At 40.5% G+C, this 24599-nt stretch overlaps 1 protein-coding gene across 1 annotated transcript in view; it reads left to right on the forward strand.

The window, feature by feature from the left end:
- The window catches only part of LOC136879238 (troponin C, isoallergen Bla g 6.0101), a 32469-nt gene extending 23638 nt beyond the window's left edge, over window positions 1-8831 (forward strand). The window contains exons 4-6 of the mRNA XM_067153045.2: window positions 1428-1547; window positions 4974-5105; window positions 8688-8831. Coding sequence (XP_067009146.1) covers window positions 1428-1547; window positions 4974-5105; window positions 8688-8716 — 281 coding nt within the window. The 3' untranslated portion in view covers window positions 8717-8831. The remainder of the gene's footprint in view (window positions 1-1427; window positions 1548-4973; window positions 5106-8687) is intronic.
- The last annotated feature ends 15768 nt before the right edge of the window (window positions 8832-24599 follow it).

Genomic DNA, 24599 nt, shown 5'->3' on the forward strand with positions numbered 1-24599 from the left:
AAACTTTTCAATGCAGTAATTTATTTCGTATGTTCAATTAAGATATGGTCGAGGTGGAATTTAAAACTAAAAAAAACAGAATCTATGAATCTATTATAAGAAAACCATAACGAGCACTATTTACTGCTTAAGGACACAGTGTAGAGTTGGGAATAGAACTAACCAGAAAAACGCATGTTTTTATTATGCCATATTATTTCCACCCTATTATACACAGAAGACTCAAATTTTACACATGCACTATATAGTTCTTTTTATAACTCAGGATAAGAATGGCATGATTTATGCATTCATTTCCAAAAAGAAGATTGTCACGTGTAAAATATTATTTACCGGTCGAGTTGGCCGTGCGCGTAGAGGCGTGCGGCTGTGAGCTTGCATCCGGGAGATAGTAGGTTCGAATCCCACTATCGGCAGCCCTGAAGATGGTTTTCCGTGGTTTCCCATTTTCACACCAGGCAAATGCTGGGGCTGTACCTTAATTAAGGCCACGGCCGCTTCCTTCCAACTCCTAGGCCTTTCCTATCCCATCGTCGCCATAAGACCTATCTGTGTCGGTGCGACGTAAAGCCCCTAGCAAAAAATATTATTTTTAATGTATTTTTCTCAAAAGATACACTTATCTCTGAAACCATTGAACCAAATAAAGTAAAATTTGTTGAGGATATCCACAGGGACAGTAGCTATATAACAGGTGAAAGATGTATTGAAAAGAAGTGTAATGTTCATCACAAAAAATATTAAATACAAAAATCAAATCAAAATATAATGGTTCAAGTTTAATTTTTTTTTATGATCAAGTTACTAGGAAAATTTATATAATATATCACCTAATATGTAAATCTACGTCTATAGATAACATTGTGAAGTTTAGTTGCTCTCTCTCTCTCTGGGCCACATTCTGAAAAAAAATGCATCTTTAGGGAAAAGTACATTAAGAAAATAATGTTTTGCACATGAAATTTAAAGATATTTTTCTGGAAATGAATGCATAAATCATGCCATGTACTTTTTGGGGGTTAAAGAAGAACTATATAGTGCATCTGTAAAATTTGAGTGTTTTATGTGCAATAGGATGGGAATAAGGTGGCATTATAAAACCATGTTTTGTTGTGGTTGTTCTATTTCCAACTCTGCCCTGTTTACGTAAGCAGTTTTTACCATAATTGTAACTTTTATTAAGGAAAACTAACTACATCCTTAATTTGTAATCATTTAACATAAAAATGGGAACATTTCAATATTTAGGGTTATTCTGACATAACTGCCTTAGAGTTGCGAATTATTATTATGTATAATAGCGACTTTAATATCAGTGTAGAAATGTATTTTTCTACTTTCGTTCATTAAACACTGAGCTTATTAAAAATTGCACTTAATATGTTTTGGTTTATATCGATACTCAATATAGATATGTTCTGTTTCAGGCTCCGGAGAGCTGGAATTCGAAGAGTTTGTACAGCTAGCCAGTAGATTTTTGGTTGAAGAAGATTCTGAAGCGTTGCAGGAAGAACTCAAAGAGGCTTTTCGGTTGTATGACAAAGAAGGTTATTGAATAATCATTTTTCTGTTAGAAAATTGCAATCTTCTTCTTTTATTCGCTTTAAGATTTATTAGGTACAGGATATGTCCAGCTTTGGATAAGGCACTTGCATATGATGAAATTTCTGGCATCTATGTGGCATACTGGTTTTAGATAAGACTGAAATTCAGTTATTCCATTGCGTTATTCCTCATGTGAAAAAAAATATGTATTGTTGTTGACTGGGTCATCTGATCGGTTTGATGCAGCTCTCAATGACACCTTATCCTGTGCTACCCTTTTCATTTCTACGTTGCTACAACCTGCACCTACTCTAATCTGTGTGTTCTATTCATACCTTGATCTGTCATACTATTCTTATCCCTTTCATTTCCCTCAAAAACTAACAAAAGTCCTGAGTTTCTTGAAATGTGTCCTATCATTCTACCTCTTATTTTAGTCAAATTTAGCCAAACTGTTCTCTTCTCGTCAATTCGAATCAGTATCTCTTCATTCGTGATTCCATCTACCCATCTCACCTTCAGAATTCTTCTATAATGTACTTCAAAATCTCCTATTATATTAATTTCTGAGCTTACTTATCGTTCAGGTTTCACTTCTGTACAATGCCACGCTCAAGATGAAAGCCTTCAAAACATCTTTATAATTTCTTTATTAACTATCTATTGAGATTCCTTGATCACTATCGCTCTTAAATGACCATATACCTCGCTTCATTTCCAGAAATATAATATTTTTAAGTGAAGAAACCGCGAAATGTGCTCATGATAACTTGCCTGTGAACAGAATGTGTACTGTCTTCAACAGTGTCGTTCAGCAACATAATGACCTTGACTTCAGTCTGCCAACGCACGAGTTTCTAAGTGAACTTCATCACGCAATTTTATGAACGCATAAAAGCAGGGGGAATCTAAGAACTATGTACTGTAAGGTGAAGTTCTATATGATTATGCTTGTTCGTAAATTGCTTCATTTCTTTTATATTTTAAGTTTCCGCATGATTTTTCACCACATTAACATAAGTTAATGCTTTTCAGTATTCAAAAAAATGCTTTGATATTTTGTATTAATATTATAGTTTATTAGATTAGATAAAATTAGAATGTAGTTTAGATATACGTAACGCCGTGTTAATTGCAGTTTATACAACGTCGTTGTCACTACTTCCTGTAGTGTGCAATAAAATAAATAAATAAATAAATAAATAAATAAATAAATAAATAAATAAATAAATAAATAAATAAATAAATAAATAAATAAATAAATAAATAAATAAATAAATAAATAAATACATCCACTAAGCTCTTCATTTATTATTTCATTAACGGGGTTACTAATTTTAAAAAGGGAATCGGGATGTTTTCTAGATTTTTTTTGCTAGTTGATTTACGTCGCACCGACACAGATAGGTCTTATGGCGAATGAAGCGGCCGTGGCCTTAATTAAGGTACAGCCCCAGCTTTTGCCTGGTGTGACAATGGAAAACCACGGAAAACCATTTTCAGGGCTGCCGACAGTGCGGTTCGAACCTACTATCTCCCTAATACTGGATACTGGCCGCACTTAAGTAACTGCAGCTATCTAGCTCGGATTTCTAGATGTAAGGGAGCACTTTTTGCCAAGAAAGAGAGGTATTTTTAGTTGAAGAAATAGTCCGTGTAGGAAATTAAATAATAAACCTTTTAGAATTTCATAGGAATTGTTACGGAGTTACCGTGGAGCAGAAGAGGTGAAAGAAAGTGCCAGGATGAATGGGTCTAACTACAATGTCAAGAAAAGAATTTAAAAACTTAAACTGAAGGTTATATTTTTGGAAAACAACAAACTTAACAACTTTTCACTTAGTGAGATAACAGTGATATTTCAGGTACAAGACTTAGAAAAATCCAAGATTTCAGAACTCTAACACCCTTGGGCTACAAGCCCCTAGTTTAAAAATTTTTGAGCTCCCAGCTCAAATTTTACAGACGAGCATAACTTTGTTCAAAGGGCAGAAATCCCCTAAATTCATGGAGCACTTGCTCCCAAGATACAACACCTAGCCTTCAAGAGGCATACAGTAATCTTACTTTGGAACAGAGCTAACAGGCTCTCAGTTTTTAAGCCTACTCAAGGCAACACCAAAAATATCTTACACCTTTTGGCCTTCCATGGCCCAACTTACAAATTGAAACAGGGGTATCTCGTACCCAATCTATAGGGCCTTCGTGTAAAAGAAATAACAGTTAAATAAATGGCCCGAACACAAAATGAAAGGAGGCGAATGCTTGCACTCCTAGATATGAACACTTAAAACCTAAGGAGCACTAGGCCGAAGAAACAGGGGTTATTCCCAAACTATGGATGTGACTCGTTTAGGAATAAATTAAGACATTACGAAAGGGAAGAAAACCAGTTACAAAACGTAGTCACCTCAAACCAATATGAAGGGGAGCTCGAGAGGGTACATCACTCTCTATCCCCGATTTACCGTTAAAGATTTTACGAAGTTTTTACATTAGCCGGCAGAAGTTACATTTGTAGGAAAACTAGGTTACATGGTTAAATATTCGGACCTTTCCCTCAGGTTAAACTGCAGAGCTAGCAAGAAATAAAGATATTATGTGGACATTACCTTGTCGGTGTACTACTGCCTGATGAAAGAGGCGCCTCCCGCCTCCTGCTTGACACACACACTAGGTTCGATGACGATCAATTGGCCAAGAGACGTGAAAATCCGCAGTTTATAAACCCTCGGAGAAAGTTCGAGACCTTTCACGAATAAACTAGCCACACCCTCTCAATTTATTGGTTGATTTAAAGGTTTCACTCAAAATCGAAGAAGAAGGCTGTGATAGGTTGAAAATTAATTACAGAAATTTGGGATTGGCTAGATTCAAAACTGGCGGAAAGAATAGATCAATATTGCCAACCCAAAAATAAATGAACATCAATTAGTAAGAACAACTTATGAATATCAAACTTATTTAAATCAAAGGTTCTTTCACTTCGCACCAGGGTGCATGATCATAGTTTTTGCAGTGACATCTATGGAAGAATGTCCAAACTTCAAACAAAACAAGTAGAAATTCACACAGTACAGGAAACTTCACAATAATAAAATTCCATCAGATTTTAGTGGTGACATCTTGTGAGTAAAGGTTTAAGTAGGTCTAGTTTCAAGTTCACGGTCCCTCCAGTAGAGGAGTTCTTTTAGGCGCAAGATTTAAATGTGCGGCGTAGAGGTGTAACTTTCGGTACAGGGATAATGGGAATAAGTTACACAATCTTGAGATATCCATCACCTTATACTATTTCTCTAACAAAAAATGTATATTTATAACTCATCTTTTTTTGTACTCAATCTGTGGATGTTATGTATTTTTGGGTTAAAAGAATAATGAAAAGGAATATTTGACTTGACTTGTAAATTAACTCCATTTCGTTACAGGCAACGGCTACATCACCACCAGTGTCTTGCGGGAAATTCTGAAAGAATTGGACGATAAACTATCCAAAGAAGATCTTGATATGATGATAGCGGAAATTGATACAGATGGCTCGGGCACCGTGGATTTCGATGGTAAGTGTTTATGGACATTTTCCTTCAAGTAGGGGATGCCAAGTTTTATTTCAAACTACCAAATTAATATTATTTTGGGTATAATACGACTCCCTATACTAGTTTAACTGTGTATAAAATTTTGTTAACAGAATATGAAGTTGCTTCAACATGTTACATTTCATCTTCATTATTCCAATTTTCAACTGAAGAGCAAACATTCGTGAAGATAAAATCATCAGAATAAATGAGTAACCGCCTTAGGTACTTGAATATTTTTTAATATACTAGGCGATTCTTCCGAACGGTTATGGATGAATCGATTCGTCTTAATGAGATGCATGGAGAAATACGTTTTTTTTTTTGCTAGTTGCTTTACGTCGCACCAACACAGGTAGGTCTTATGGCGACGATGGGATAGGAAAGGCCTAGGAGTGGGAAGGAAGCGGCCGTGGTCTTAATTAAGGTACAGCCCTAACATTTGGCTGGTGTGAAAATAGGAAACCACGGAAAACCATCTTCAGGTCTGCCGATAGTGGGGGTCGAACCTACTATCTCTCGGATGCAAGCTCACAGCTGCGCGATCCTAACCGCATGGCCAACTCGCCCGGTCATGGATAAATAGAGCATGACCTTGTTATACAATGAAAGAAAGGAAAGGTAAAACAAATAATGAAACTGATGGGAGTTGTGCAATGTTAGCTCGTAGCTGGCTGAAACGTGTTCAATAATAATAATAATAATAATAATAATAATAATAATGGTTAAGGAAATATCGTGGATCACAGAGGGATAAGAAGTGTGGGGTTTGAATGGCTGGACAAGGAATTAACTAGAGCAGAATTAATACAACAAATTTTGAAATGTTATTTCTTTCCTTTTTTTAAGTTTAAAATTGATACGAATAGATAACGAAAATATGAATGAATAACAGCAATATTAATGAGCTTGTCATATCGAATAATAAAGTGGACTTATTTGAGAGAATTACAAATTGTTAATTTATTCAGAAAAGAGCTGAATTGTTCTTGCCAGGTACAATATTTTATGAGAGCAAGACTTGCTCCAGGAAAGTACTTTTTGTAGGAGTCTGTGCTCCAGCTAATCATAGTCCAGCGTCGCAGAGGCATCAATTTCTAATGGAGCACTGAAGTTCCACCTGACAGCCTATCGGATGTCCTCCATTAAAGTATTTACACCAAGTTGCCCCTATGTGGGCTTATCTATTGCTCAACAGTTACAGGATACACTGTTCTCTAATGAAACTAACACCAGAAACAATTGCCGAATAAACAGGGGCATGATTGCCCATGCTAAATGGCTCTACTTTAAAAAGAAAAGCTTGGACATGGCAGGCCACAGCAACATTCTAGGAGGCGAGACACGTGCCCTCTTTATAGAAATAGTAAAACCCTAAGTGGGCTTATGGCCCAATGTTACAGAGGCTAATCCTTTTCTACACCGGGGCGACTAAATGAGAACCATTAATGCCAAATAAGTCTAAATAAATTTAGAGGTTTTGAAAACTTTAGTCACCCCATGCCAAGTTGAATGGGAACCGACAGAGGGTAATCATTCTTTGTTCCTTTACATTACATTTTTGCCAGTAGCAAATAGAACAGAGTCCTGAGACTTGCCGAAATTCTACATTTAAACCACAAAATTTAGGTGTTTACACGAAATACAAGCAGTTGAAACCTTCCCCTCAAATTATCTGCAAGAGCTATCACATGTCTATGAAAATTCTGCCATTACCATGAGTCGCTGGGTCTTCCTCACGCAGGTTGCGCCCCTGGCTCCCTATGGACACGCCACACTCACAATAACTGGAGCAAATTCAGACGACACGGCCCTAAGCCCCCTGCTTTTATAGTACTCTTATGGGAAGCTTCCAGAACTCTTTACTGACAGGCTAGATTTATATACCCCTCCCCGGATTAATTGGCTAAAGAAAATACAAAAATCAGATAGGTTGATTACAATCGAGGAGGAATCAGCTCAAGTGTTGACAACTTCGGTACATTAAAAAATCCTAAGAAACAGGTTAGCAAACCGCCGAAATACATATTTCTTTACGAAATGATTATAGTTCATCCCTCTAGGGGGAGCAATCAAACCGATAGTAGAGACATCTAACAGTTGAAAACGAAGGTTTCTTGTAGTACACCGGTGCAAGTTTGTTTACATAGATGTCCTTAGGGAAGGCGAGCAGTTTAACTGGCTGGGGAAGGTGTATCACTGGTACGATAATAATAATAATAATAATAATAATAATAATAATAATAATAATAATAATAATAATAGACTGCTTCTGTGGTGTAGTGGTTAGCGTGATTAGCTGCCACCGCCGGAGGCCCGGGTTCGATTCCGTGCTCTGCCACTAAATTTGAAAAGTGGTACGAAGGCTGGAACGTGGTCCACTCGGCATCGGGAGGTCAAATGAGTAGACGGGGGTTCGATTCCATCCTCAGCCATCCTCGAAGTGATTTTTCGTGGTTTCTCACAGCTCCTCCAGGCAAATGCTGGGATGGTACCAAACTTAAGGCCTCAGCAGCTTCCTTTCAACTTCCCTGTCTATCCCTTCCAATCTTCCCATCCCCCCACTTTTTAAATGTCGTGGCAGAGTCGGGAACCGAACCCATACCTCCGGGGGGGGGGTGGCAGCTAATTACACTAATCACTACACCATAGAGGTGGCCATTCATGCGATGCACTGTTGTAAATGCTGGAACGTGAAATAATGTTTTCTGTCGTGAGAGCTTTTAAGTGTAACATGAAGAATGGTTAGATCGACCGGTCGAGTTGGCGGTGCGGTTAGGGGCACTCAGCTGTGAGCTTGCATCTAGGAGATAGTGGGTTGGAACCTCACTGTCGGCAGCCCTGAAGATGGTTTTCTGTGGTTTCACGTTTTCAAACCAGGCAAATGCTGGGGTTGTACCTTAATTAAGGCCACGACCGCTTCCTTCCGACTCCTAGGCCTTTCCTCTCCCATCGTCGCCATAAGACATACTTGTGTCGGTGCGACGTAAAGCAGAAAAAAAATCACTCTAATTATCCTTAATAAATGTACGGTCATTCTGAAGACTGGATACTATCACCTGTAGATTTAAAACTGTTAGAATAAGGGTGAACAAAAATTAGATTACCACGTTTAGTGACTCATAGCTTGTGAAAAAGCGCCGAAGTGATACGTTTAACTACAATTGAAGCGGATATTTATTTTTATCTATCGATATTATGTGTTACTCCTCATTGCAAAGGAATGACCAATCAAAAGTAAGTGGAGAATAATTTCTCCGTCCGAGTGAGCTGGCTACGCATTCGGGAGATGTTGATCCCACTATCGGTAGTCCACTAGAAAGTTTCCGTGGCTGGGTCACTACCTCGCCATTTTCCCATTTTTGCAACGTCATCGCTGCACTATTGGACCACTATAAAGTAAAAAAAATCACATGAATTTGAAGATTTTCTCTGCACTGACATATTTTTTGAATTACCTTGTTATAAAAACTGGTTGTATAGAAGATGTATTTTTATAATTGTTACGAAGAGAGGAGTATATGATATTGAACTGAATATATCTTTTATTCTTTTGCATTTCAGAATTCATGGAAGTGATGACTGGAGAATAAATCGATAGCAAGGGGAAGATCAGGGAATATCTGCCGTGGCGGGGTGTGATTCGTCCGTTAGATTGTGCTCTGCAATCCTCCAATAAGGCTTCACATGGAACTCTCATCTTGATAATGGTCGAATAATCATTTATTTAACGCGGACGTCAGGGTAGGCTTTTCTCACTTATTTTTACATTGTACCATTATTATCTTCAAAACAGACTTATCATAAGGGGATATATTCATAGCCTATAATTTTCTGAAAAAATTTGGGTTGAGAACCACACACTGGAAACCACACTTCGACCAACGGAACTCTTTTTATTTCCAAAACATGGAATTACATTCCTAATATGATGTCTAAAGAAACTAAGCTAGTTTCCTAATGTCAAACACCAAAGATCGTTCACAAATAAAATAAATGTTTTATCTCTATATGAAGATCTACTATTTATTGCTGCAAGTTTGGACACTTGTATTTATGAACGCAAGTACAATAACGCAATTTTGTGTTAAATTTCCCTATGGCAATATATTACTTTTTCATTAAAAGAAAATGTACGAAGTAATGTTCAGAACATATCATTGAATAAAAGTCTTAAAAGGAGAATGTTATAATTTGTCTTACCCCCATCAGTTGCCTAGAAGTATCACAGAAGCAGATACCTCGTGAGTATAGAGAAAATGACTGTGGGTTTTTGAACTGAGTCTACCAAGTCTTCAAATCCCCCGTGACAGGATCTGTTCCTACTTCTTCTTCTTCTTCTTCTTCTTCTTCTTCTTCTTCTTCTTCTTCTTCTTCTTCTTCTTCTTTTTCTACCACTTTTTCCCACACCTGTGGGGTCGCGGGTGCTAACTGCGTGGCACAGGTAGACTTGGCCCTGTTTTACGGCCGGATGCCCTTCCTAACGCCAATCCTATATGGAGGTATATAATCACTTTTGCGTGTTTCTGTGGTGGTTGGTGGTGTGGTATGTTGTCTGAATATGAAGAGGAGAGTGTTGGGACGGACACATACACTCAGTCCCTGAGCCAGAAGAATTAATCAGAAGCGATTAAAATCCCCCACCCGGCCGGGAATCGAACCCGGGACCCTCTAACCGAAGGCCAGTACGCTGACCATTCAACGAACGAATCGGACGATCTGTTCCTTCATATTCCGTGTAAAATTTATCTCGGTCTACATTCTTCACTTATGGTCTCTGGTGCTCATGTTTTCGAAGTCTAAAAAGGGAGAACGTCGGGTTCGAGCAAATAAAATCGCACAATAATTAAATTAATGGCTATTCATTTAAATTTGAATGCTAGGATAACAGTCATTTTACCGAGTGAGTTGGCCGTGCGGTTAAGGGTGCGCAGCCGTGAGCTTGCATTCGGGGGACAGTAGGTTTGAACCCCGCTGTCGGCAGCCCTGAAGTCGGTTTCCGTGGTTTCCCATTTTCACACCAGGCAAATGCTGGGGCTTTACCTTAAAACCACGGCCGCTTCCTCCCCCTCTTAGACCTTTCCTATCCCCCTGTCGTCGTAAGAGCTGTTTGCGTCGGTGCGACGTAAAGTAATTGAAAAAAACTTTTTTTGAAAAGAACTCCGTTGTTGCTCACCAGAGGGCTCTGTTGAGTAATTATTCATTTGTCTGTTACAACACTGAAGACAATGTTTGCAAGGTCCGCGGCACAGACGGTTAGAAATGTCATACTGCAATTCCATTTTCGAATATTTGGGCCAACGTTTAATGAAGGAACGAAGTTTGGAGGATATTTTCTGCAAAAGAAGGACGTCACCTATATCAACTGTCATACGACTATGGTTTACTTCAGGTGAATTTACCTGCCAACATAGTAGGATATTAATTAAAATGTGAATGAAACATGAATGAATGAATGAATGAATGTATGAATGAATGAATGAATGAACAGTTTCACAGGGTTTGGTATTAAAAATAATAAATCTTATATGTCGATGTGAAATGGAAGTAGAATTTATGAACCATTTAATATTTCAATGCCCTAAATTTTAAAATAACATAGAGGAAAACAATGTTCATGCAACCATTATGTTGTTAATACCAGTTACAATTATCAATATATTCAGTAAAATAATCCGAAATTTCATACTATAGGAGAAATTTTAAATTATTTTGATGGAATACGGACAACCATCCTCACAACAGCCTGTGATGATAAAAAAAGTGTTTGGCCATCAGAGCTGAAGAAGTCCGCAAGATCAACAGTCCCTGAGTAGCTTGCGAAGAAATGAGGACGACCATTAAAATAACTGCCAACAGAATACACGAAAATGATCGGAAGAAAATGAAGAGATAAATATTGCAACTTGTCAAATTGTTTAAAATTAGTTATACCTATGAAAAGTGTTTTCTTTTCACGCTGATGTATTTTCCGGTCTTTTTGTTATATAAGTGGGTAAGTTGAAAAAATGACAATTGGCGGTAAATTCCATTTGAAAGAGAAAGTTCTGCATATTTAGGAAACCCAGAAACTCCAAAACATGTTTCCTTAGCCATAAGTGTCCCTGCTTTTGACTACGGACATATATACAGTAAATATATATTGTTGATTGTACAGTATTTTGTCCCTTTAATTTGAAAAACAGAATGGGCCTATTTTAGTTCACTTGTTTATAATAAGAATAAATATAATAATCTTTCTCTCTTTCTTAATCCGTTTACCCTCCAGGGTTGGTTTCACCTTGAGACTCAGCGAGGGATTCCACCTCTACCGCCTCAAGGACAGTGTCTTGGAGAGTGAGACTTTCGTTCGGGGATACAACTGGGGAAGATGACCAGTTCTCGCCTAGGCAGCCTTAACCTACTATGCTAAACAGGAGCCTTGTGCGAGGATGGGAAGATTGGAAAGGATAGACAAGGAAGAGGGAAGGAAGCGGCCGTGGCCTTAAATTAGGTACCACGGAAAACCACTTCGAGGGTGGCTGAGGTGGGAGTCGAAGCCCCCTCTACTCAGTTGACTTACCGAGGCTGAGTTAGAGCCCTCGTACCACTCTTTAAATTTCGTGGCAGAGTCGGGAATAGAACGCAAGCTGCCGGGGATGGCATCTAATCACACTAACCACTACATAACATAGGTGAAATAATAATAATAATAATAATAATAATAATAATAATAATAATAATAACAATATAACCCGGGACCCTATGAACTGAAAGCCATTACGCTGACCAATCATCTAAAGGAGCTGGATTTAAGGGACCCGTTAATAATTGAAGATATTTTCAAATAGTGATTGCAACACAAATTAGGACAACTTTAAAAAGTAAAATCGTTAGCGTCAATGATTAGTCTGTATTTGTTGTTCCTCTGTAGAATGGAGCTGGCTTTTCTGTGAAGGAGAACAATACATTGGAGCTGCTAACATGGAAATAGCCCGAGCCGACTTGAGTGAGGCAGGGCGGCCGCCAGACCTAGCGGGAGCTAAATGTGTCTGGTGTCCAGACAGACAACTGGGTCATGGGCCACACGTGCTGTGCCGCTAATGACACTCCAGTAACACACCAGATCCGAAAGAAGCAAGACGAGCATCTCATCTCCTCTCAGAGCAGCTTTTGTAACAGCGAGCATCTGCACTTGAAATCCGGATAAGCTATATCCAGGATGTTCAGTTATTTTCGCGACCGAGCGCATTGACCGTGAGGTTTGGGGCCTGCAGCTCTAAGCTTGCATTCGAGAGATAGTGGGTTCGAACCCCACTGGCGGCAGCACTGAAGATGGTTTTCCGTGGTTTCCTATTTTCACACCAGGCACCTTATTTAAGGCCACAACCGCTACCTTCGCACTCCTAGCCGTTTCCTATCCCGTCGTCACCATAAGAAATATCTGTGTCGGAAGTTTAGTAAATTGTGAAAAATGTTATTTTCGTACGTTGCATCATTTAGCTCCCTCTCTGGTTTCCAAGTTTGCGAGTTCGAACCCGGCATGCGTGGGCCACTTTGGACGTACAATGACGGCATGTATAAGATCGCTGGTGAAAAATTCGGTACTTATTTTCTTGTGGATATGGGCACAGAATATATTGTTGCTGTTCGTGGAAAAGGTCATCTATCCCAATGCTCTTCACATCCATTATCTTCCTTAAGACTGGTCACGCTTTGCAGCCATATATGGATATTTAGTTAGTTCATCAGAACAATATTCATTGTGTTCTTTTTCCTACGTTTACGTTCGTTCGTTCGTTATCTGTTTACCCTCCAGGGTCGGTTTTTCCCTCGGACTTAGCGAGGGATCCAACCTCCACCGCCCCAAGGGCAGTGTCCTGGAGATTCAGACTCTGGGTCGGGGGATACAACTGGGGAGGATGACCAGTACCTCGCCCAGGTGGCCTCACCCGCTATGCTGAACAGGGACGTTGTGTGGGGGTGGGAAGTGTGGAAGGGATAGACAAGGAAGAGGAAAGGAAGCGGCCGTGGCCTTAAGTTAGGTACCATCCCGGCATTTGCCTGGAGGAGAAGTGGGAAACCACGGAAAACCACTTCCAGGATAGCTGAGGAGGGAATCGAACCCCCCTCTACTCAGTTGACCTTCCGAGGCTGAGTGGACCCCGTTCCAGCCCTCGTACCACTTTTCAAATTTCGTGGTAGAGCCGGGAATCGAACCCGGGCCTCTGGGGGTGGCAGCTAATCACACTAACCACTACACCGCAGAGGCGGACTACGCTTACGTGTAAAGGAAAATGAATCTTACCGCCCCGCACTCTAGGAATGTATGTTTGCATGACTTATTTACGCCCTACATTTTTATTTTTCATTATATGTTAGCATACGAAAATGAACACAACGAAAATTGTCCTGATGGACTGCATATCCATATGTGGCAGGGAGGCGGGACCAGTCTTAAGGAAAATACGGGATAGGAAGAGCATTGGGAGATATGAACTTTTGCCCGAACAGCGACGATATATCGACGGCATCCTCTGTCTGTTGTAGCAAGGCGGGGGGTGGAGGGGTGGGGGTAATATATACCTACAGGGGCCCTCATATAGGGAGACTGAGTCCTTAGCTGAGGCTGACATCGTTTCCACTTACTTGTGCAACACTCCTAATTTTAACATAGTGATTTTACTATTTTAAAACCTATATAACTTTTTCCTTTCTTTCGAAATATTGGAGATTTTATATTATTTTTCTCTGATCAGAGTTGAGAGAGGACAGTTGCCGAGTTTTAATTCCTCTTTAAAAGATACCTCCTCTACCACGATCACTACCACCACACAACCATCACCACCAAAAACAACATGATATTAGTAGGATGATATACTATTTTTGTGAAACTGTCCGGCTCCATGGCTAAATGGTTAGCGTGCAGGCCGTTGGTCTCAGGGGTCCCGGGTTCGATTCCCAGCAGGGTCGGGAATTTTAACCATCATTGGTTAATTTCGCTGGCACGGCGGCTGGGTGTATTTGTCATCTTCATCATCATTTCATCCTCATCATGATGCTCAGGTCGCCTGCGGGAGTCAAATCAAAAGCGAGCCGAACTTGTCCTCGGACATTCCCGGCACTAAAAGCCATACGCCATTTCAACTTCATTGTGAAAGTGAAACGTTTATAACTCATTATTGGAGACATTGGTCTCAAGGTTAGTATCGCCTATAGCACAACGATCTGCAAATTATGTGTGTGAACGACGAGTTGCATCTTAATTGGCTTTTCGCCAAGGGGATCACGGCTCGAATCCCAGCCAATTGAAGTGGAATTTTAAAGATTAAATTCATATCCTAGTGGTTTGGATTTCACTTAAAACTTCATATCCCTGGGCTACAATGCTCATGTTTGCTTTCCTTGTCTACATAATAAACATGTGGAAGGAAATTAAGGGGACTCAACGTCAGGTGAAGAATATAAAACTAGAATTGGTGGAACGTTTCAAACATCTGTGATGTGTATTCTTCCTCGATGGTAGGCGAATAAGGATCAAGGTGCCGCAAATCTAACATTGTGAATTCAAAGTTACGATCAGCAGTAATCTGAAATAAGCGAGCTATCAAACGAAATTGTTATTACATTGCTCTGGTTTTAGGGTTGCATTGTTGTGCAGAAGTGGAGATTGGCTTGATTAAAGATATAAACATCAAAGGCTGAAACGGATATGAAAGTATAAGCAGGCTACGTTCTGAATAACATATGAACCTGTACGTAAAATCTGGCTTAAGTTGTGGGGTCGTACGTAACGAACAGACGAGAATAAGTTACCTAGGAGACCTATCGACTAGTCCACGGAGGTTACGAGAAAAAGGGAGAGATTCATTTTTAGTGATTTTAAGGTAAAATAGTGTGGAACTAAGTGAGATCATTGGAATAAGAGTTTGTGAGAGCAATTAATACATTCACGGAGGTTTGCAGACTGAACGTTGAAAGGTATAAGAGTCTGCAATGAATTTTTATGAGCATTTCATTAACCAAATAATCTAAAAACTCAAGACAAAAGTAAATTTGGATACATAAAAAGAGCACTCTGAATCTCAAAGTTTTCACCAAACCGACTTGTAGGCTATACCAGCTAACAGGAACAACTTCCTTCATACAAGATCTGTCCGACTCGTTGGCTGAATGGTCAGCGTACTGGCCTTCGGTTCAGAGGGTCCCGGGTTCGTTTCCCGGCCGGTTCGGGGATTTTAACCTTCATTGGTTAATTCCAATGGCCTGGGGGCTGGGTGTCTGTGCTGTCCCCAACATCCCTGCAACTCACACACCACTCATAACACTATCCTCCACCTACACATGGCAGATACCTCCCACCCTCATCGGAGGATCTGCCTTACAAGGGCTGCACTCGGCTATAACTAGCCATACGAAAAAAAAAAAAATACAAGATCTGACGACAACTTATAATCTGGCACCAACCCTAGCTACGAAAAGGTTCCTCGACGAAAGACTCCAGAAAACTGCAGAAATATACCCAGAATTCGTTAACACTCATGCCATGAACAATGATGAATGGAAAGCAGCCAATTTTGAACTACATGAGAGGAGCAATTCCCTGCGTTCATAACCGTATTTGTAATAAGAAAGGATTTTTTTTTTACCAGGTATCCAGCGACAATGTTCGTGAAATTTTCGGCTCACACTGTTCACTATACCACCTGTTCGTCCGCACGCGAAGAACATTTCCTCATTCTCATTATGCAAAAGATGAAATTCTATACTTTTACAATCATATGTACACAATGTGTTCACTATTAAATATTAATTTATTAACCAGTCAGTATTTGCTTGGTGTAAAAATAGGGACCACGGAATACCCTCTTCAGGGCTGCCGACAGTAGGGTTTGAACCCACTATCTCCCGAATGCAAGCTCGAGCAACTCGCTCGGCATGAGCTGATTGGCTTGAAGGACTAGTATAATAAATGTTCCCTTCAAGACGGCACTAATTTGACATTGAACGGACGACATCCACGATGTGAAAGTTGTCTGGGTGGTTTTTAAGAAGACATATTCTTAACTACAGTACATAACCACCGTAGGAGCCAAATTTGTTCTACTCGTGCTTAATTAGTAGCGATATGTGGCTGTATTCCAGATAATTCTCGAGGTGATAGGAGACATTAACGGAATGACTGCGGAATCTCCGAGTGTAACAAACAACAGCTGTGGATAGTTGAGCACATTACAAAGATGGTTCAACGTTCCTTTAGCCGAAGTAGATGAACAACAATTATGATTAGGTTAAGTATCATCATAAAGAAGTTGAATGATAGATAATCCCAACACCCTCCCCCCCTCCACCCTACATTGCTGGCGGCAAGAAATATTGTGTTCTTGACTTTACGAAACATATCGTGCTTGCACCTAGAAAAACCGCTATGTGATAATATTTCAACATAGAATTCTGACTAGAAACGTTCTGTCATCCAAGGTTCAGTATTGCATGAACTCCGTCAACGAACATTGTCACATAGCGGTAGTTCGAGGCGCAACGACGATACATATCAGAACAAAAAGACAAATAAACCTGTGGCATGTAAAGCCTACAAAAAGTTGATGCTTGATGATGCTCGTTGTTTAAAGAGGCTTAACATCTAAGGTCATCGGCCCCAGAGCCTGTAAAGTCTTAGCCACTCAGACCATAAGGCCATTAATTACATAGACTAGTAACAGAGATGCTCTTAACAAGATTTGGGAATAATAATAATAATAATAATAATAATACGTTCACAATCAAGAAAAACTGTGTTTCACAACACACAAACTCCAAACTCAGTTAAAACAACGGAATAACGATAAGCAATCCCTTCACGCCGCATTGTTGCCAACCCAAAAGAAAACCGCACGAACTTATGGATCGACAATATAAATATTTTTTTGCAAGTTGCTTTACGTCGCACCGACACAGACAGGTCTTATGGCGACGATCACCCTGTAATAATAATAATAATAATAATAATAATAATAATAATAATAATAATAATAATAATAATAATAATAATAATAATAATAATAATAATAGACGCTACTACTACTATTACTACTACTAATAATCGTTACAATAATAATGTTATTAGGTTTACGTCTCATTAACTACTTTTACGGTTTTCGGAGACGCCGAGGTGTCGGAATTTGGTCCCGCAGGAGTTCTTTTTCATGCCAGTAAATCTATCGATACGAGGCTGACGTAATCCAGCACCTTTAAATACCACCGGACTGGGCCAGGGTCAAATCTTCCAAGTTGGGTTCAGGATGCCAGCGTCTCAATCGTCTGAGCCACTCGGCCCAGCTATTATTATTATTATTATTATTATTATTATTATTATTATTATTATTAATACTATATTAGGACTATTGTTAATTATCGTATTTTGAAAGAATGATCGAGAGGACAACTTTTGTTGGAATGAGGGAGCTAAGGGGCAATTCGAGGAAGAGAATGTACGGTAGATCGGAAATATAGGTTATATCTCCTCTGTATGTACGTAAAATGAAATAACATCTTTTTCCCTGGCTTCCGAAATGGTATCAGGCCTAAACCGCTGAGCAAAATTTCATGAAATTTTGCCTAAAGGTTCTCAGAGAGATCTGCCACGACGATGGGATAGGAAAGGCCCAGGAGTGGGAAGGAATCAGACATGGCCTTAATTAAGGTACAGCCCCAGCATTTGTTTGATGTGGAAATTAGGAAACCACGGATAACCATATTCAGGACTACCGACAGTGGTGTTCGAACCCACTATCTCCCGGATGCAAGCTCACAGCTGCGGGCCCCTAACCGCAAGCCAACTCGCCGGCATTATTATTATTATTATTATTATTATTATTATTATTATTATTATTATTATTATTATTCTTGCTGAGCGTGAGACATTGGGTCGGGGATACAACTGGGGAGGAGGATCCGTAACTCACCTAGGCGGCTTACCTGCTATGCTGAACATGAGCCTTATGGGAGGACAGGAAGATTGGAAGGGACAGACAAGGAAGAGGGAAGGAAGCGGCCGTGGCTTTAAGTTAGGTACCATCCCGGCATTTGCCTGGAGGGGAAGTGGCAAACCACGGGAAAACACTTCCAGGATGGCTGACGTGGGAATCGAACCCTTTTCTACTCAGTCGACCTCCGGAGGCTGAGTGGACCCCGTTACAGCCCTCGTGCCATTTTTCAAATTTCGTGGCAGAGCCGGGAATCGATTCCGGGCGTCCGGGCATGACAGCTAATCACACAAACCACTACCCCCCAGACCTCAGGGTGGGTGTAAAACTACAACAATACTGTATATCTAAGCACATTTGTAACGGCAAGTTCAGTACTCCACGTGTTGTTTACTGGCTTCGTAAAATGTAACGTCATTAATTGTTTGGGAGTAGAAGCCAAAGAAGCTTGCCAAATAAATGAAATTGATCGTAATAAATGTTTTGATATTTATAGACAACAAGAGATTCGCTGGCAGCACATGGAACAGCTGACGCCAGGGCAAGGATCAGCTGAGAAGACAAACGAGCGCTCCATGTTCTTGTTGCCAAATATCTCTCAGCAGAACAGATTTCCCCCGGCCCGTGACTACTGACTTGGCTTCTAGCGGGAGCCTCTTCACATGCACAGAAATACAGTGTTCAGGGCTGAGAGCGTGTTACAACCGGAGAGAGGTCGATTCAGGTTAACCCCTAAACGTTGATGTGCGATCCTCTTCGATACCAGTGAAACTACACAGGGTGGTCGGAATCAACGTGAACCGGTTGTATGAGCGTTAGAGATACATAAGAACCTTCTTTATACGGCTTAAGTGGGGCCGGAACTGATCCGGATTGCCGAAAATCCGGATAATCCGGAAAACTAAAAAAGAAATACAGTATATGTTATAAGACATATTAACATACGTTGTACAGTAATACCTTTTTTCAATTGTACAATAAAATATAAGAACACTCTTCTTATATTTACGACTCCGTTTTATGCACTAAAGTAATGCGTGAGATTTTTCTGTTTTACATTTGTATAGCATTTTCAGGCAGCACAATCACGAAGACGTTTTACTAACATCAGTTCTGCCGGTGTGGTTTCAGTCTGGGATTCTAAATAGGCCATCAGTTTGTCCAGCTGCAATGTTGCCTCTTCATGAGTAATAGTTTCTTCTGTTTTTTTTGTTTGCTAGGGGCTTTACGTCGCACCGACACAGATAGGTCTTATGGCGACGATGGGATGGGAAAGGCCCAGGAGTTGGAAGGAAGCGGCCGTGGCCTTAATTAAGGTACAGCCCCAGCATTTGCCTGGTGTGAAAATGGGAAACCACGGAAAACCATTTTCAGGGCTGCCGATAGTGGGATTCGAACCTACTATCTCCCGGATGCAAGCTCACAGGGAGATAGTTTCTTCTGATAAAGCGCCGGTTTCATTTTCGAATTCACCATCACTCTCGTCTTTACCTGCCGAGGAAGAAGAAGCAATAATTTCTTCATCTGTCATTATGCCGTACCCTGAAATACAGTCATTTTCAACCAGTCATTTACGTCGTTCACATCTACGTCCGAGCATCCGGGAATGCGTGCAAATGTCTCAAGGAACTCAGAAGAGTCCACGGTTCCCCATTCTCAATTCCAGGCGAATGCCGGGGCGGTACCTTTGATAGACCACGGCCGACTTACTTCCAAGTTCTTTCCTTAACTAACCTTGGCGTAAAAGATATTCAAAAGGAATCCACCCCGTAAAATAATTACTGTACCAGTAAAAATTATTATTTTCGGTCCGGATAAACCGGAGATCTGAATTAATGAGGGCCGCATAAACGAGGTTCATGTGTACTGATAAATAGTTTGAAAATAATATCTCGCTATCTCGTGCCGTTGTCATATCGCTTCGACTGCAATTTCCAATGTGTTTTGAGAGGCGGTGTTGCAAAACCTGCACGTGGCTTACGACCTGTTTGAGCGCCATGCCGAGAAATCAGTTTCAGCCGGTGTCACAGTAGCAGATTGGCGCAATGTTGTCAGCTCGGACGTCCGTGTTCAAATCCGTCCCCAAGCGCTAAATATTTGTTTTTCTTCTATTAGTGCTCTCAAGTTCGTTTTGAACCATGTGTAGGTTTAGCAACAGCGCATCGCAAAGCCCGTTTGAATTCGCCCGCAAAGCAATCTGATTGGCTAACTTTAGCAGCTGATAAAATGGCAACGACTTGAGATATCGAATTATTTCTGTCAATTGATTTATCGGTATGACCAACACAATCACGAAGACGTTTTACTAACATCATTTCTGCCGGTGTGGTTTCAGTCTGGGATTCTAAATAAGCCATCAGTTCATATTTCCGGTTCAGGTTGTTTCAGACCACTCTGTATAATACTGTAGAGTGCTGCACCAACGAGTATAAATTAAATTAATTTAAATTAACTAGCCTGGTGGTTCATATTTGTGGGTTACTGTAGTCACGTCCTAGTTCGTGAATCATGGGCAACGGCTGAGTGGCCTAGTAAGTGGTCCTGAGAGTCGGGATACCAGTTGCTATGGAATGGGAGTGGGCATCTCGGACATATTCTGAGTCGTGGCCCTCCTTGTGCTCAGGTGGCCAGGACTATACAATTCACCGGTGGTCCATAACCCGTTAGAGGAGAGATCCTCACTTGGACTATGTGCAAGTAGGGCAGCATCCTGCTTCATGAATTTACCGAGCTCAGAACACTTTAAGCAAGCCTCGGACCTATGGGAGTAATGGAGTCCCACTCCCATTTGACAGGCGAGGGACTCCTTGGAAACAACTTGGCGAACGAAATGGAATTCGATGGGGAGCTATCAATATTAATGGGGCTTATGGAAGAAAGAAGGTAGAACTGGCTGAGTCAGCAAAGAGGATGAATCTGGATGTGCTAGGAGTAAGTGATATTCGGGTAAGGGGAGATAATGAGGAAGAGATAGAAGATTATAAGGTGTACTTGACGGGTGTTAGAAAGGGAAGGGCAGAGTCTGGGGTAGGGCTCTTTATCAGGAATACCATTGCACGCAACATAGTTTCTGTTAGGCAAGTAAATGAGCGAATGATGTGGGTAGATTTGTCAGTGGGAGGAATTAGGACAAGAATTGTGTCCGTGTATTCACCATGTGAGGGTGCAGATGAGGATGAAGTTGACAAGTTTTATGAAGCATTAAGTGACATCGTGGTCAGGGTCAACAGCAAGGATAGAATAGTGCTAATGGGCGATTTCAATGCGAGAGTTGGGAATAGAACTGAAGGATACGAAAGGGTGATTGGTAAATGTGGGGAAGATATGGAAGCTAATGGGAATGGGAAGCGTTTGCTGGACTTCTGTGCTAGTATGGGTTTAGCTGTTACGAATACATTCTTCAAGCATAAGGCTATTCACCGCTACACATGGGAGGCTAGGGGTACCAGATCCATAATAGACTATATCTTAACAGACTTTGAATTCAGGAAATCTGTTAGGAATGTAAGAGTTTTTCGGGGATTTTTCGATGATACAGACCACTATCTGATCTGTAGTGAACTAAGTATCTCTAGGCCTAGGGTAGAGAAAGTGAAATCTGTCTGCAAACGAATAAGGGTAGAAAATCTCCAGGACGAGGAAATTAGACAGAAGTACATGGATATGATTAGTGAGAAGTTTCGAACAGTAGACAGTAAGCAGGTTCAGGATATAGAAAGAGAATGGGTGGCATACAGGGATGCTGTAGTAGAAACAGCAAGGGAATGCCTAGGAACAACTGTGTGTAAAGATGGAAAAAGGCGAACATCTTGGTAGAATGATGAAGTGAGAGCAGCCTGTAAACGTAAAAAGAAGGCTTATCAGAAATGGCTCCAAACAAGGGCCGAGGCAGACAGGGATTGGTACGTAGATGAAAGAAACAGAGCGAAACAAATAGTTGTCGAATCCAAAAAGAAGTCCTGGGAAGATTTTGGTAATAACCTGGAAAGGCTAGGTCCAGCAGCAGGGAAACCTTTTTGGACAGTAATAAAAAATCTTAGGAAGGGAGGGAAAAAGGAAATGAACAGTGTTTTGAGTAATTCAGGTGAACTCATAATAGACCCCAGGGAATCACTGGAGAGGTGGAGGGAATATTTTGAACATCTTCTCAATGTAAAAGGAAATCATCCTGGTGGTGTTGCAAACAGCCAAGCTCATGGGGAGGAGGAAAATGATGTTGGTGAAATTATGCTTGAGGAAGTGGAAAGGATAGTAAATAAACTCCATTGTCATAAGGCAGCAGGAATAGTTGAAATTTGACCTGAAATGGTGAAGTATAGTGGGAAGGCAGGGATGAAATGGCTTCATAGAGTAGTAAAATTAGCGTGGAGTGTTGGTAAGGTACCTTCAGATTGGACAAAAGCAGTAATTGCACCTATCTATAAGCAAGGAAACAGGAAGGATTGCAACAACTATCGAGGTATCTCATTGATTAGTATACCAGGCAAAGTATTCACTGGCATCTTGGAAGGGAGGGTGCGATCAGTCGTTGAGAGGAAGTTGGATGAAAACCAGTGTGGTTTCAGACCACAGAGAGGCTGTCAGGATCAGATTTTCAGTATGCGCCAGGTAATTCAATAATGCTACGAGAGGAATAGGCAGTTGTGTTTATGTTTCGTAGATCTAGAGAAAGCATATGACAGGGTACCGAGGGAAAAGATGTTCGCCATACTGGGGGACTATGGAATTAAAGGTAGATTATTAAAATCAATCAAAGGCATTTACGTTGACAATTGGGCTTCAGTGAGAATTGATGGTAGAATGAGTTCTTGGTTCAGGGTACTTACAGGAGTTAGACAAGGCTGTAATCTTTCACCTTTGCTGTTCGTAGTTTACATGGATCATCTGCTGAAAGGTATAAAATGGCAGGGAGGGATTCAGTTAGGTGGAAATGTAGTAAGCAGTTTGGCCTATGCTGACGACTTGTTCTTAATGGCAGACTGTGCCGAAAGCCTACAGTCTAATATCTTGGAACTTGAAAATAGGTGCAATGAGTATGGTATGAAAATTAGCCTCTCGAAGACTAAATTGATGTCAGTAGGTAAGAAATTCAACAGAATTGAATGTCAGATTGGTGATACAAAGCTAGAACAGGTCGATAATTTCAAGTATGTAGGTTGTGTGTTCTCCCAGGATGGTAATATAGTAAGAGAGATTGAATCAAGGTGTAGTAAAGCTAATGCAATAAGCTCGCAGTTGCGATCAGCAGTATTCTGTAAGAAGGAAGTCAGCTCCCAGACGAAACTATCTTTACATCGGTCTGTTTTCAGACCAACTTTACTTTACGGGAGCGGAAGCTGGGTGGACTCAGGATATCTTATTCATAAGTTAGAAGTAACAGACATGAAAGTAGCAAGAATGATTGCTGGTACAAACAGGTGGGAACAATGACAGGAGGGTACTCGGAATGAGGAGATAAAGGCTAATTTAGGAATAAATTCGATGGATGAAGCTGTACGCATAAACCGGCTTCGGTGGTGGGGTCATGTGAGGCGAATGGAGGAGGATAGGTTACCTAGGAGAATAATGGACTCTGTTATGGAGGGTAAGAGAAGTAGAGGGAGACCAAGACGACGATGGTTAGACTCGTTTTCTAACGATTTAAAGATAAGAGGTATAGAACTAAATGAGGCCACAACACTAGTTGCAAATCGAGGATTGTGGCGACGTTTAGTAAATTCTCAGAGGCTTGCAGACTGAACGCTGAAAGGCATAATAGTCTATATTGATAATGTATGTAGGCTATGTATGTATGTAACTAGCCTGACATCCAGCTATATCGAAAAAATTTCAAATATTTTTGTGAAGCAGTATGTGGAGTGTGAAATATCCAGCCGAGTCAGCTTACATTCGGTCCTTTCTGTACATGTCAAAAGTGGCTCTTCAGGTAGGTCCTATTACGGTTAATGAATGACCTTTTGGATGTCCAAATTAGTTATAAAAGTGATGTAAATTTGACGACCAATTTAAGAAAGCACAGAAAATACATCATTAATTGGTCAGTTTTCTGTCTGAAGTGTGAGCATATGATTTCATTTCAATTATAGAGGAAGCCCAGTTAAACGCGGTCCGATTGACAGCGGATTCGCATCGAACACAGTACAAAGCATTCTCCGAAAGAAATCATCAAAGTATTCTATTTTTGTCAATGCAGAAACGAACAGAATAGGGGGATTCTGCATTATTATTTATAACACTTACTGACTCCAACTTAAACAGAAATTCAAGGAAGACTGGATGGGTTTTTAGAAACTGCGTGCCTGTCTGTTCACAGAAATAACGGAACATAGCAATTGGCCAAGCTTTTTTTTGTAGATAAGGGGAAAGTTAAGATGACCTCCCCTATCACTCTGAACAACTTAAACTTGTTTGTACCGAGCTCGATAGCTGCAGTCGCTCAAGTGCGGCCAGTATCCAGTATTCGGGAGATAGTAGGTTCGAACCCCACTGTCGGCAGCCCTAAAATGGTTTT

Source organism: Anabrus simplex, chromosome 8 (genome assembly GCF_040414725.1).
Source record: "Anabrus simplex isolate iqAnaSimp1 chromosome 8, ASM4041472v1, whole genome shotgun sequence".
Lineage (NCBI taxonomy): Eukaryota > Metazoa > Arthropoda > Insecta > Orthoptera > Tettigoniidae > Anabrus > Anabrus simplex.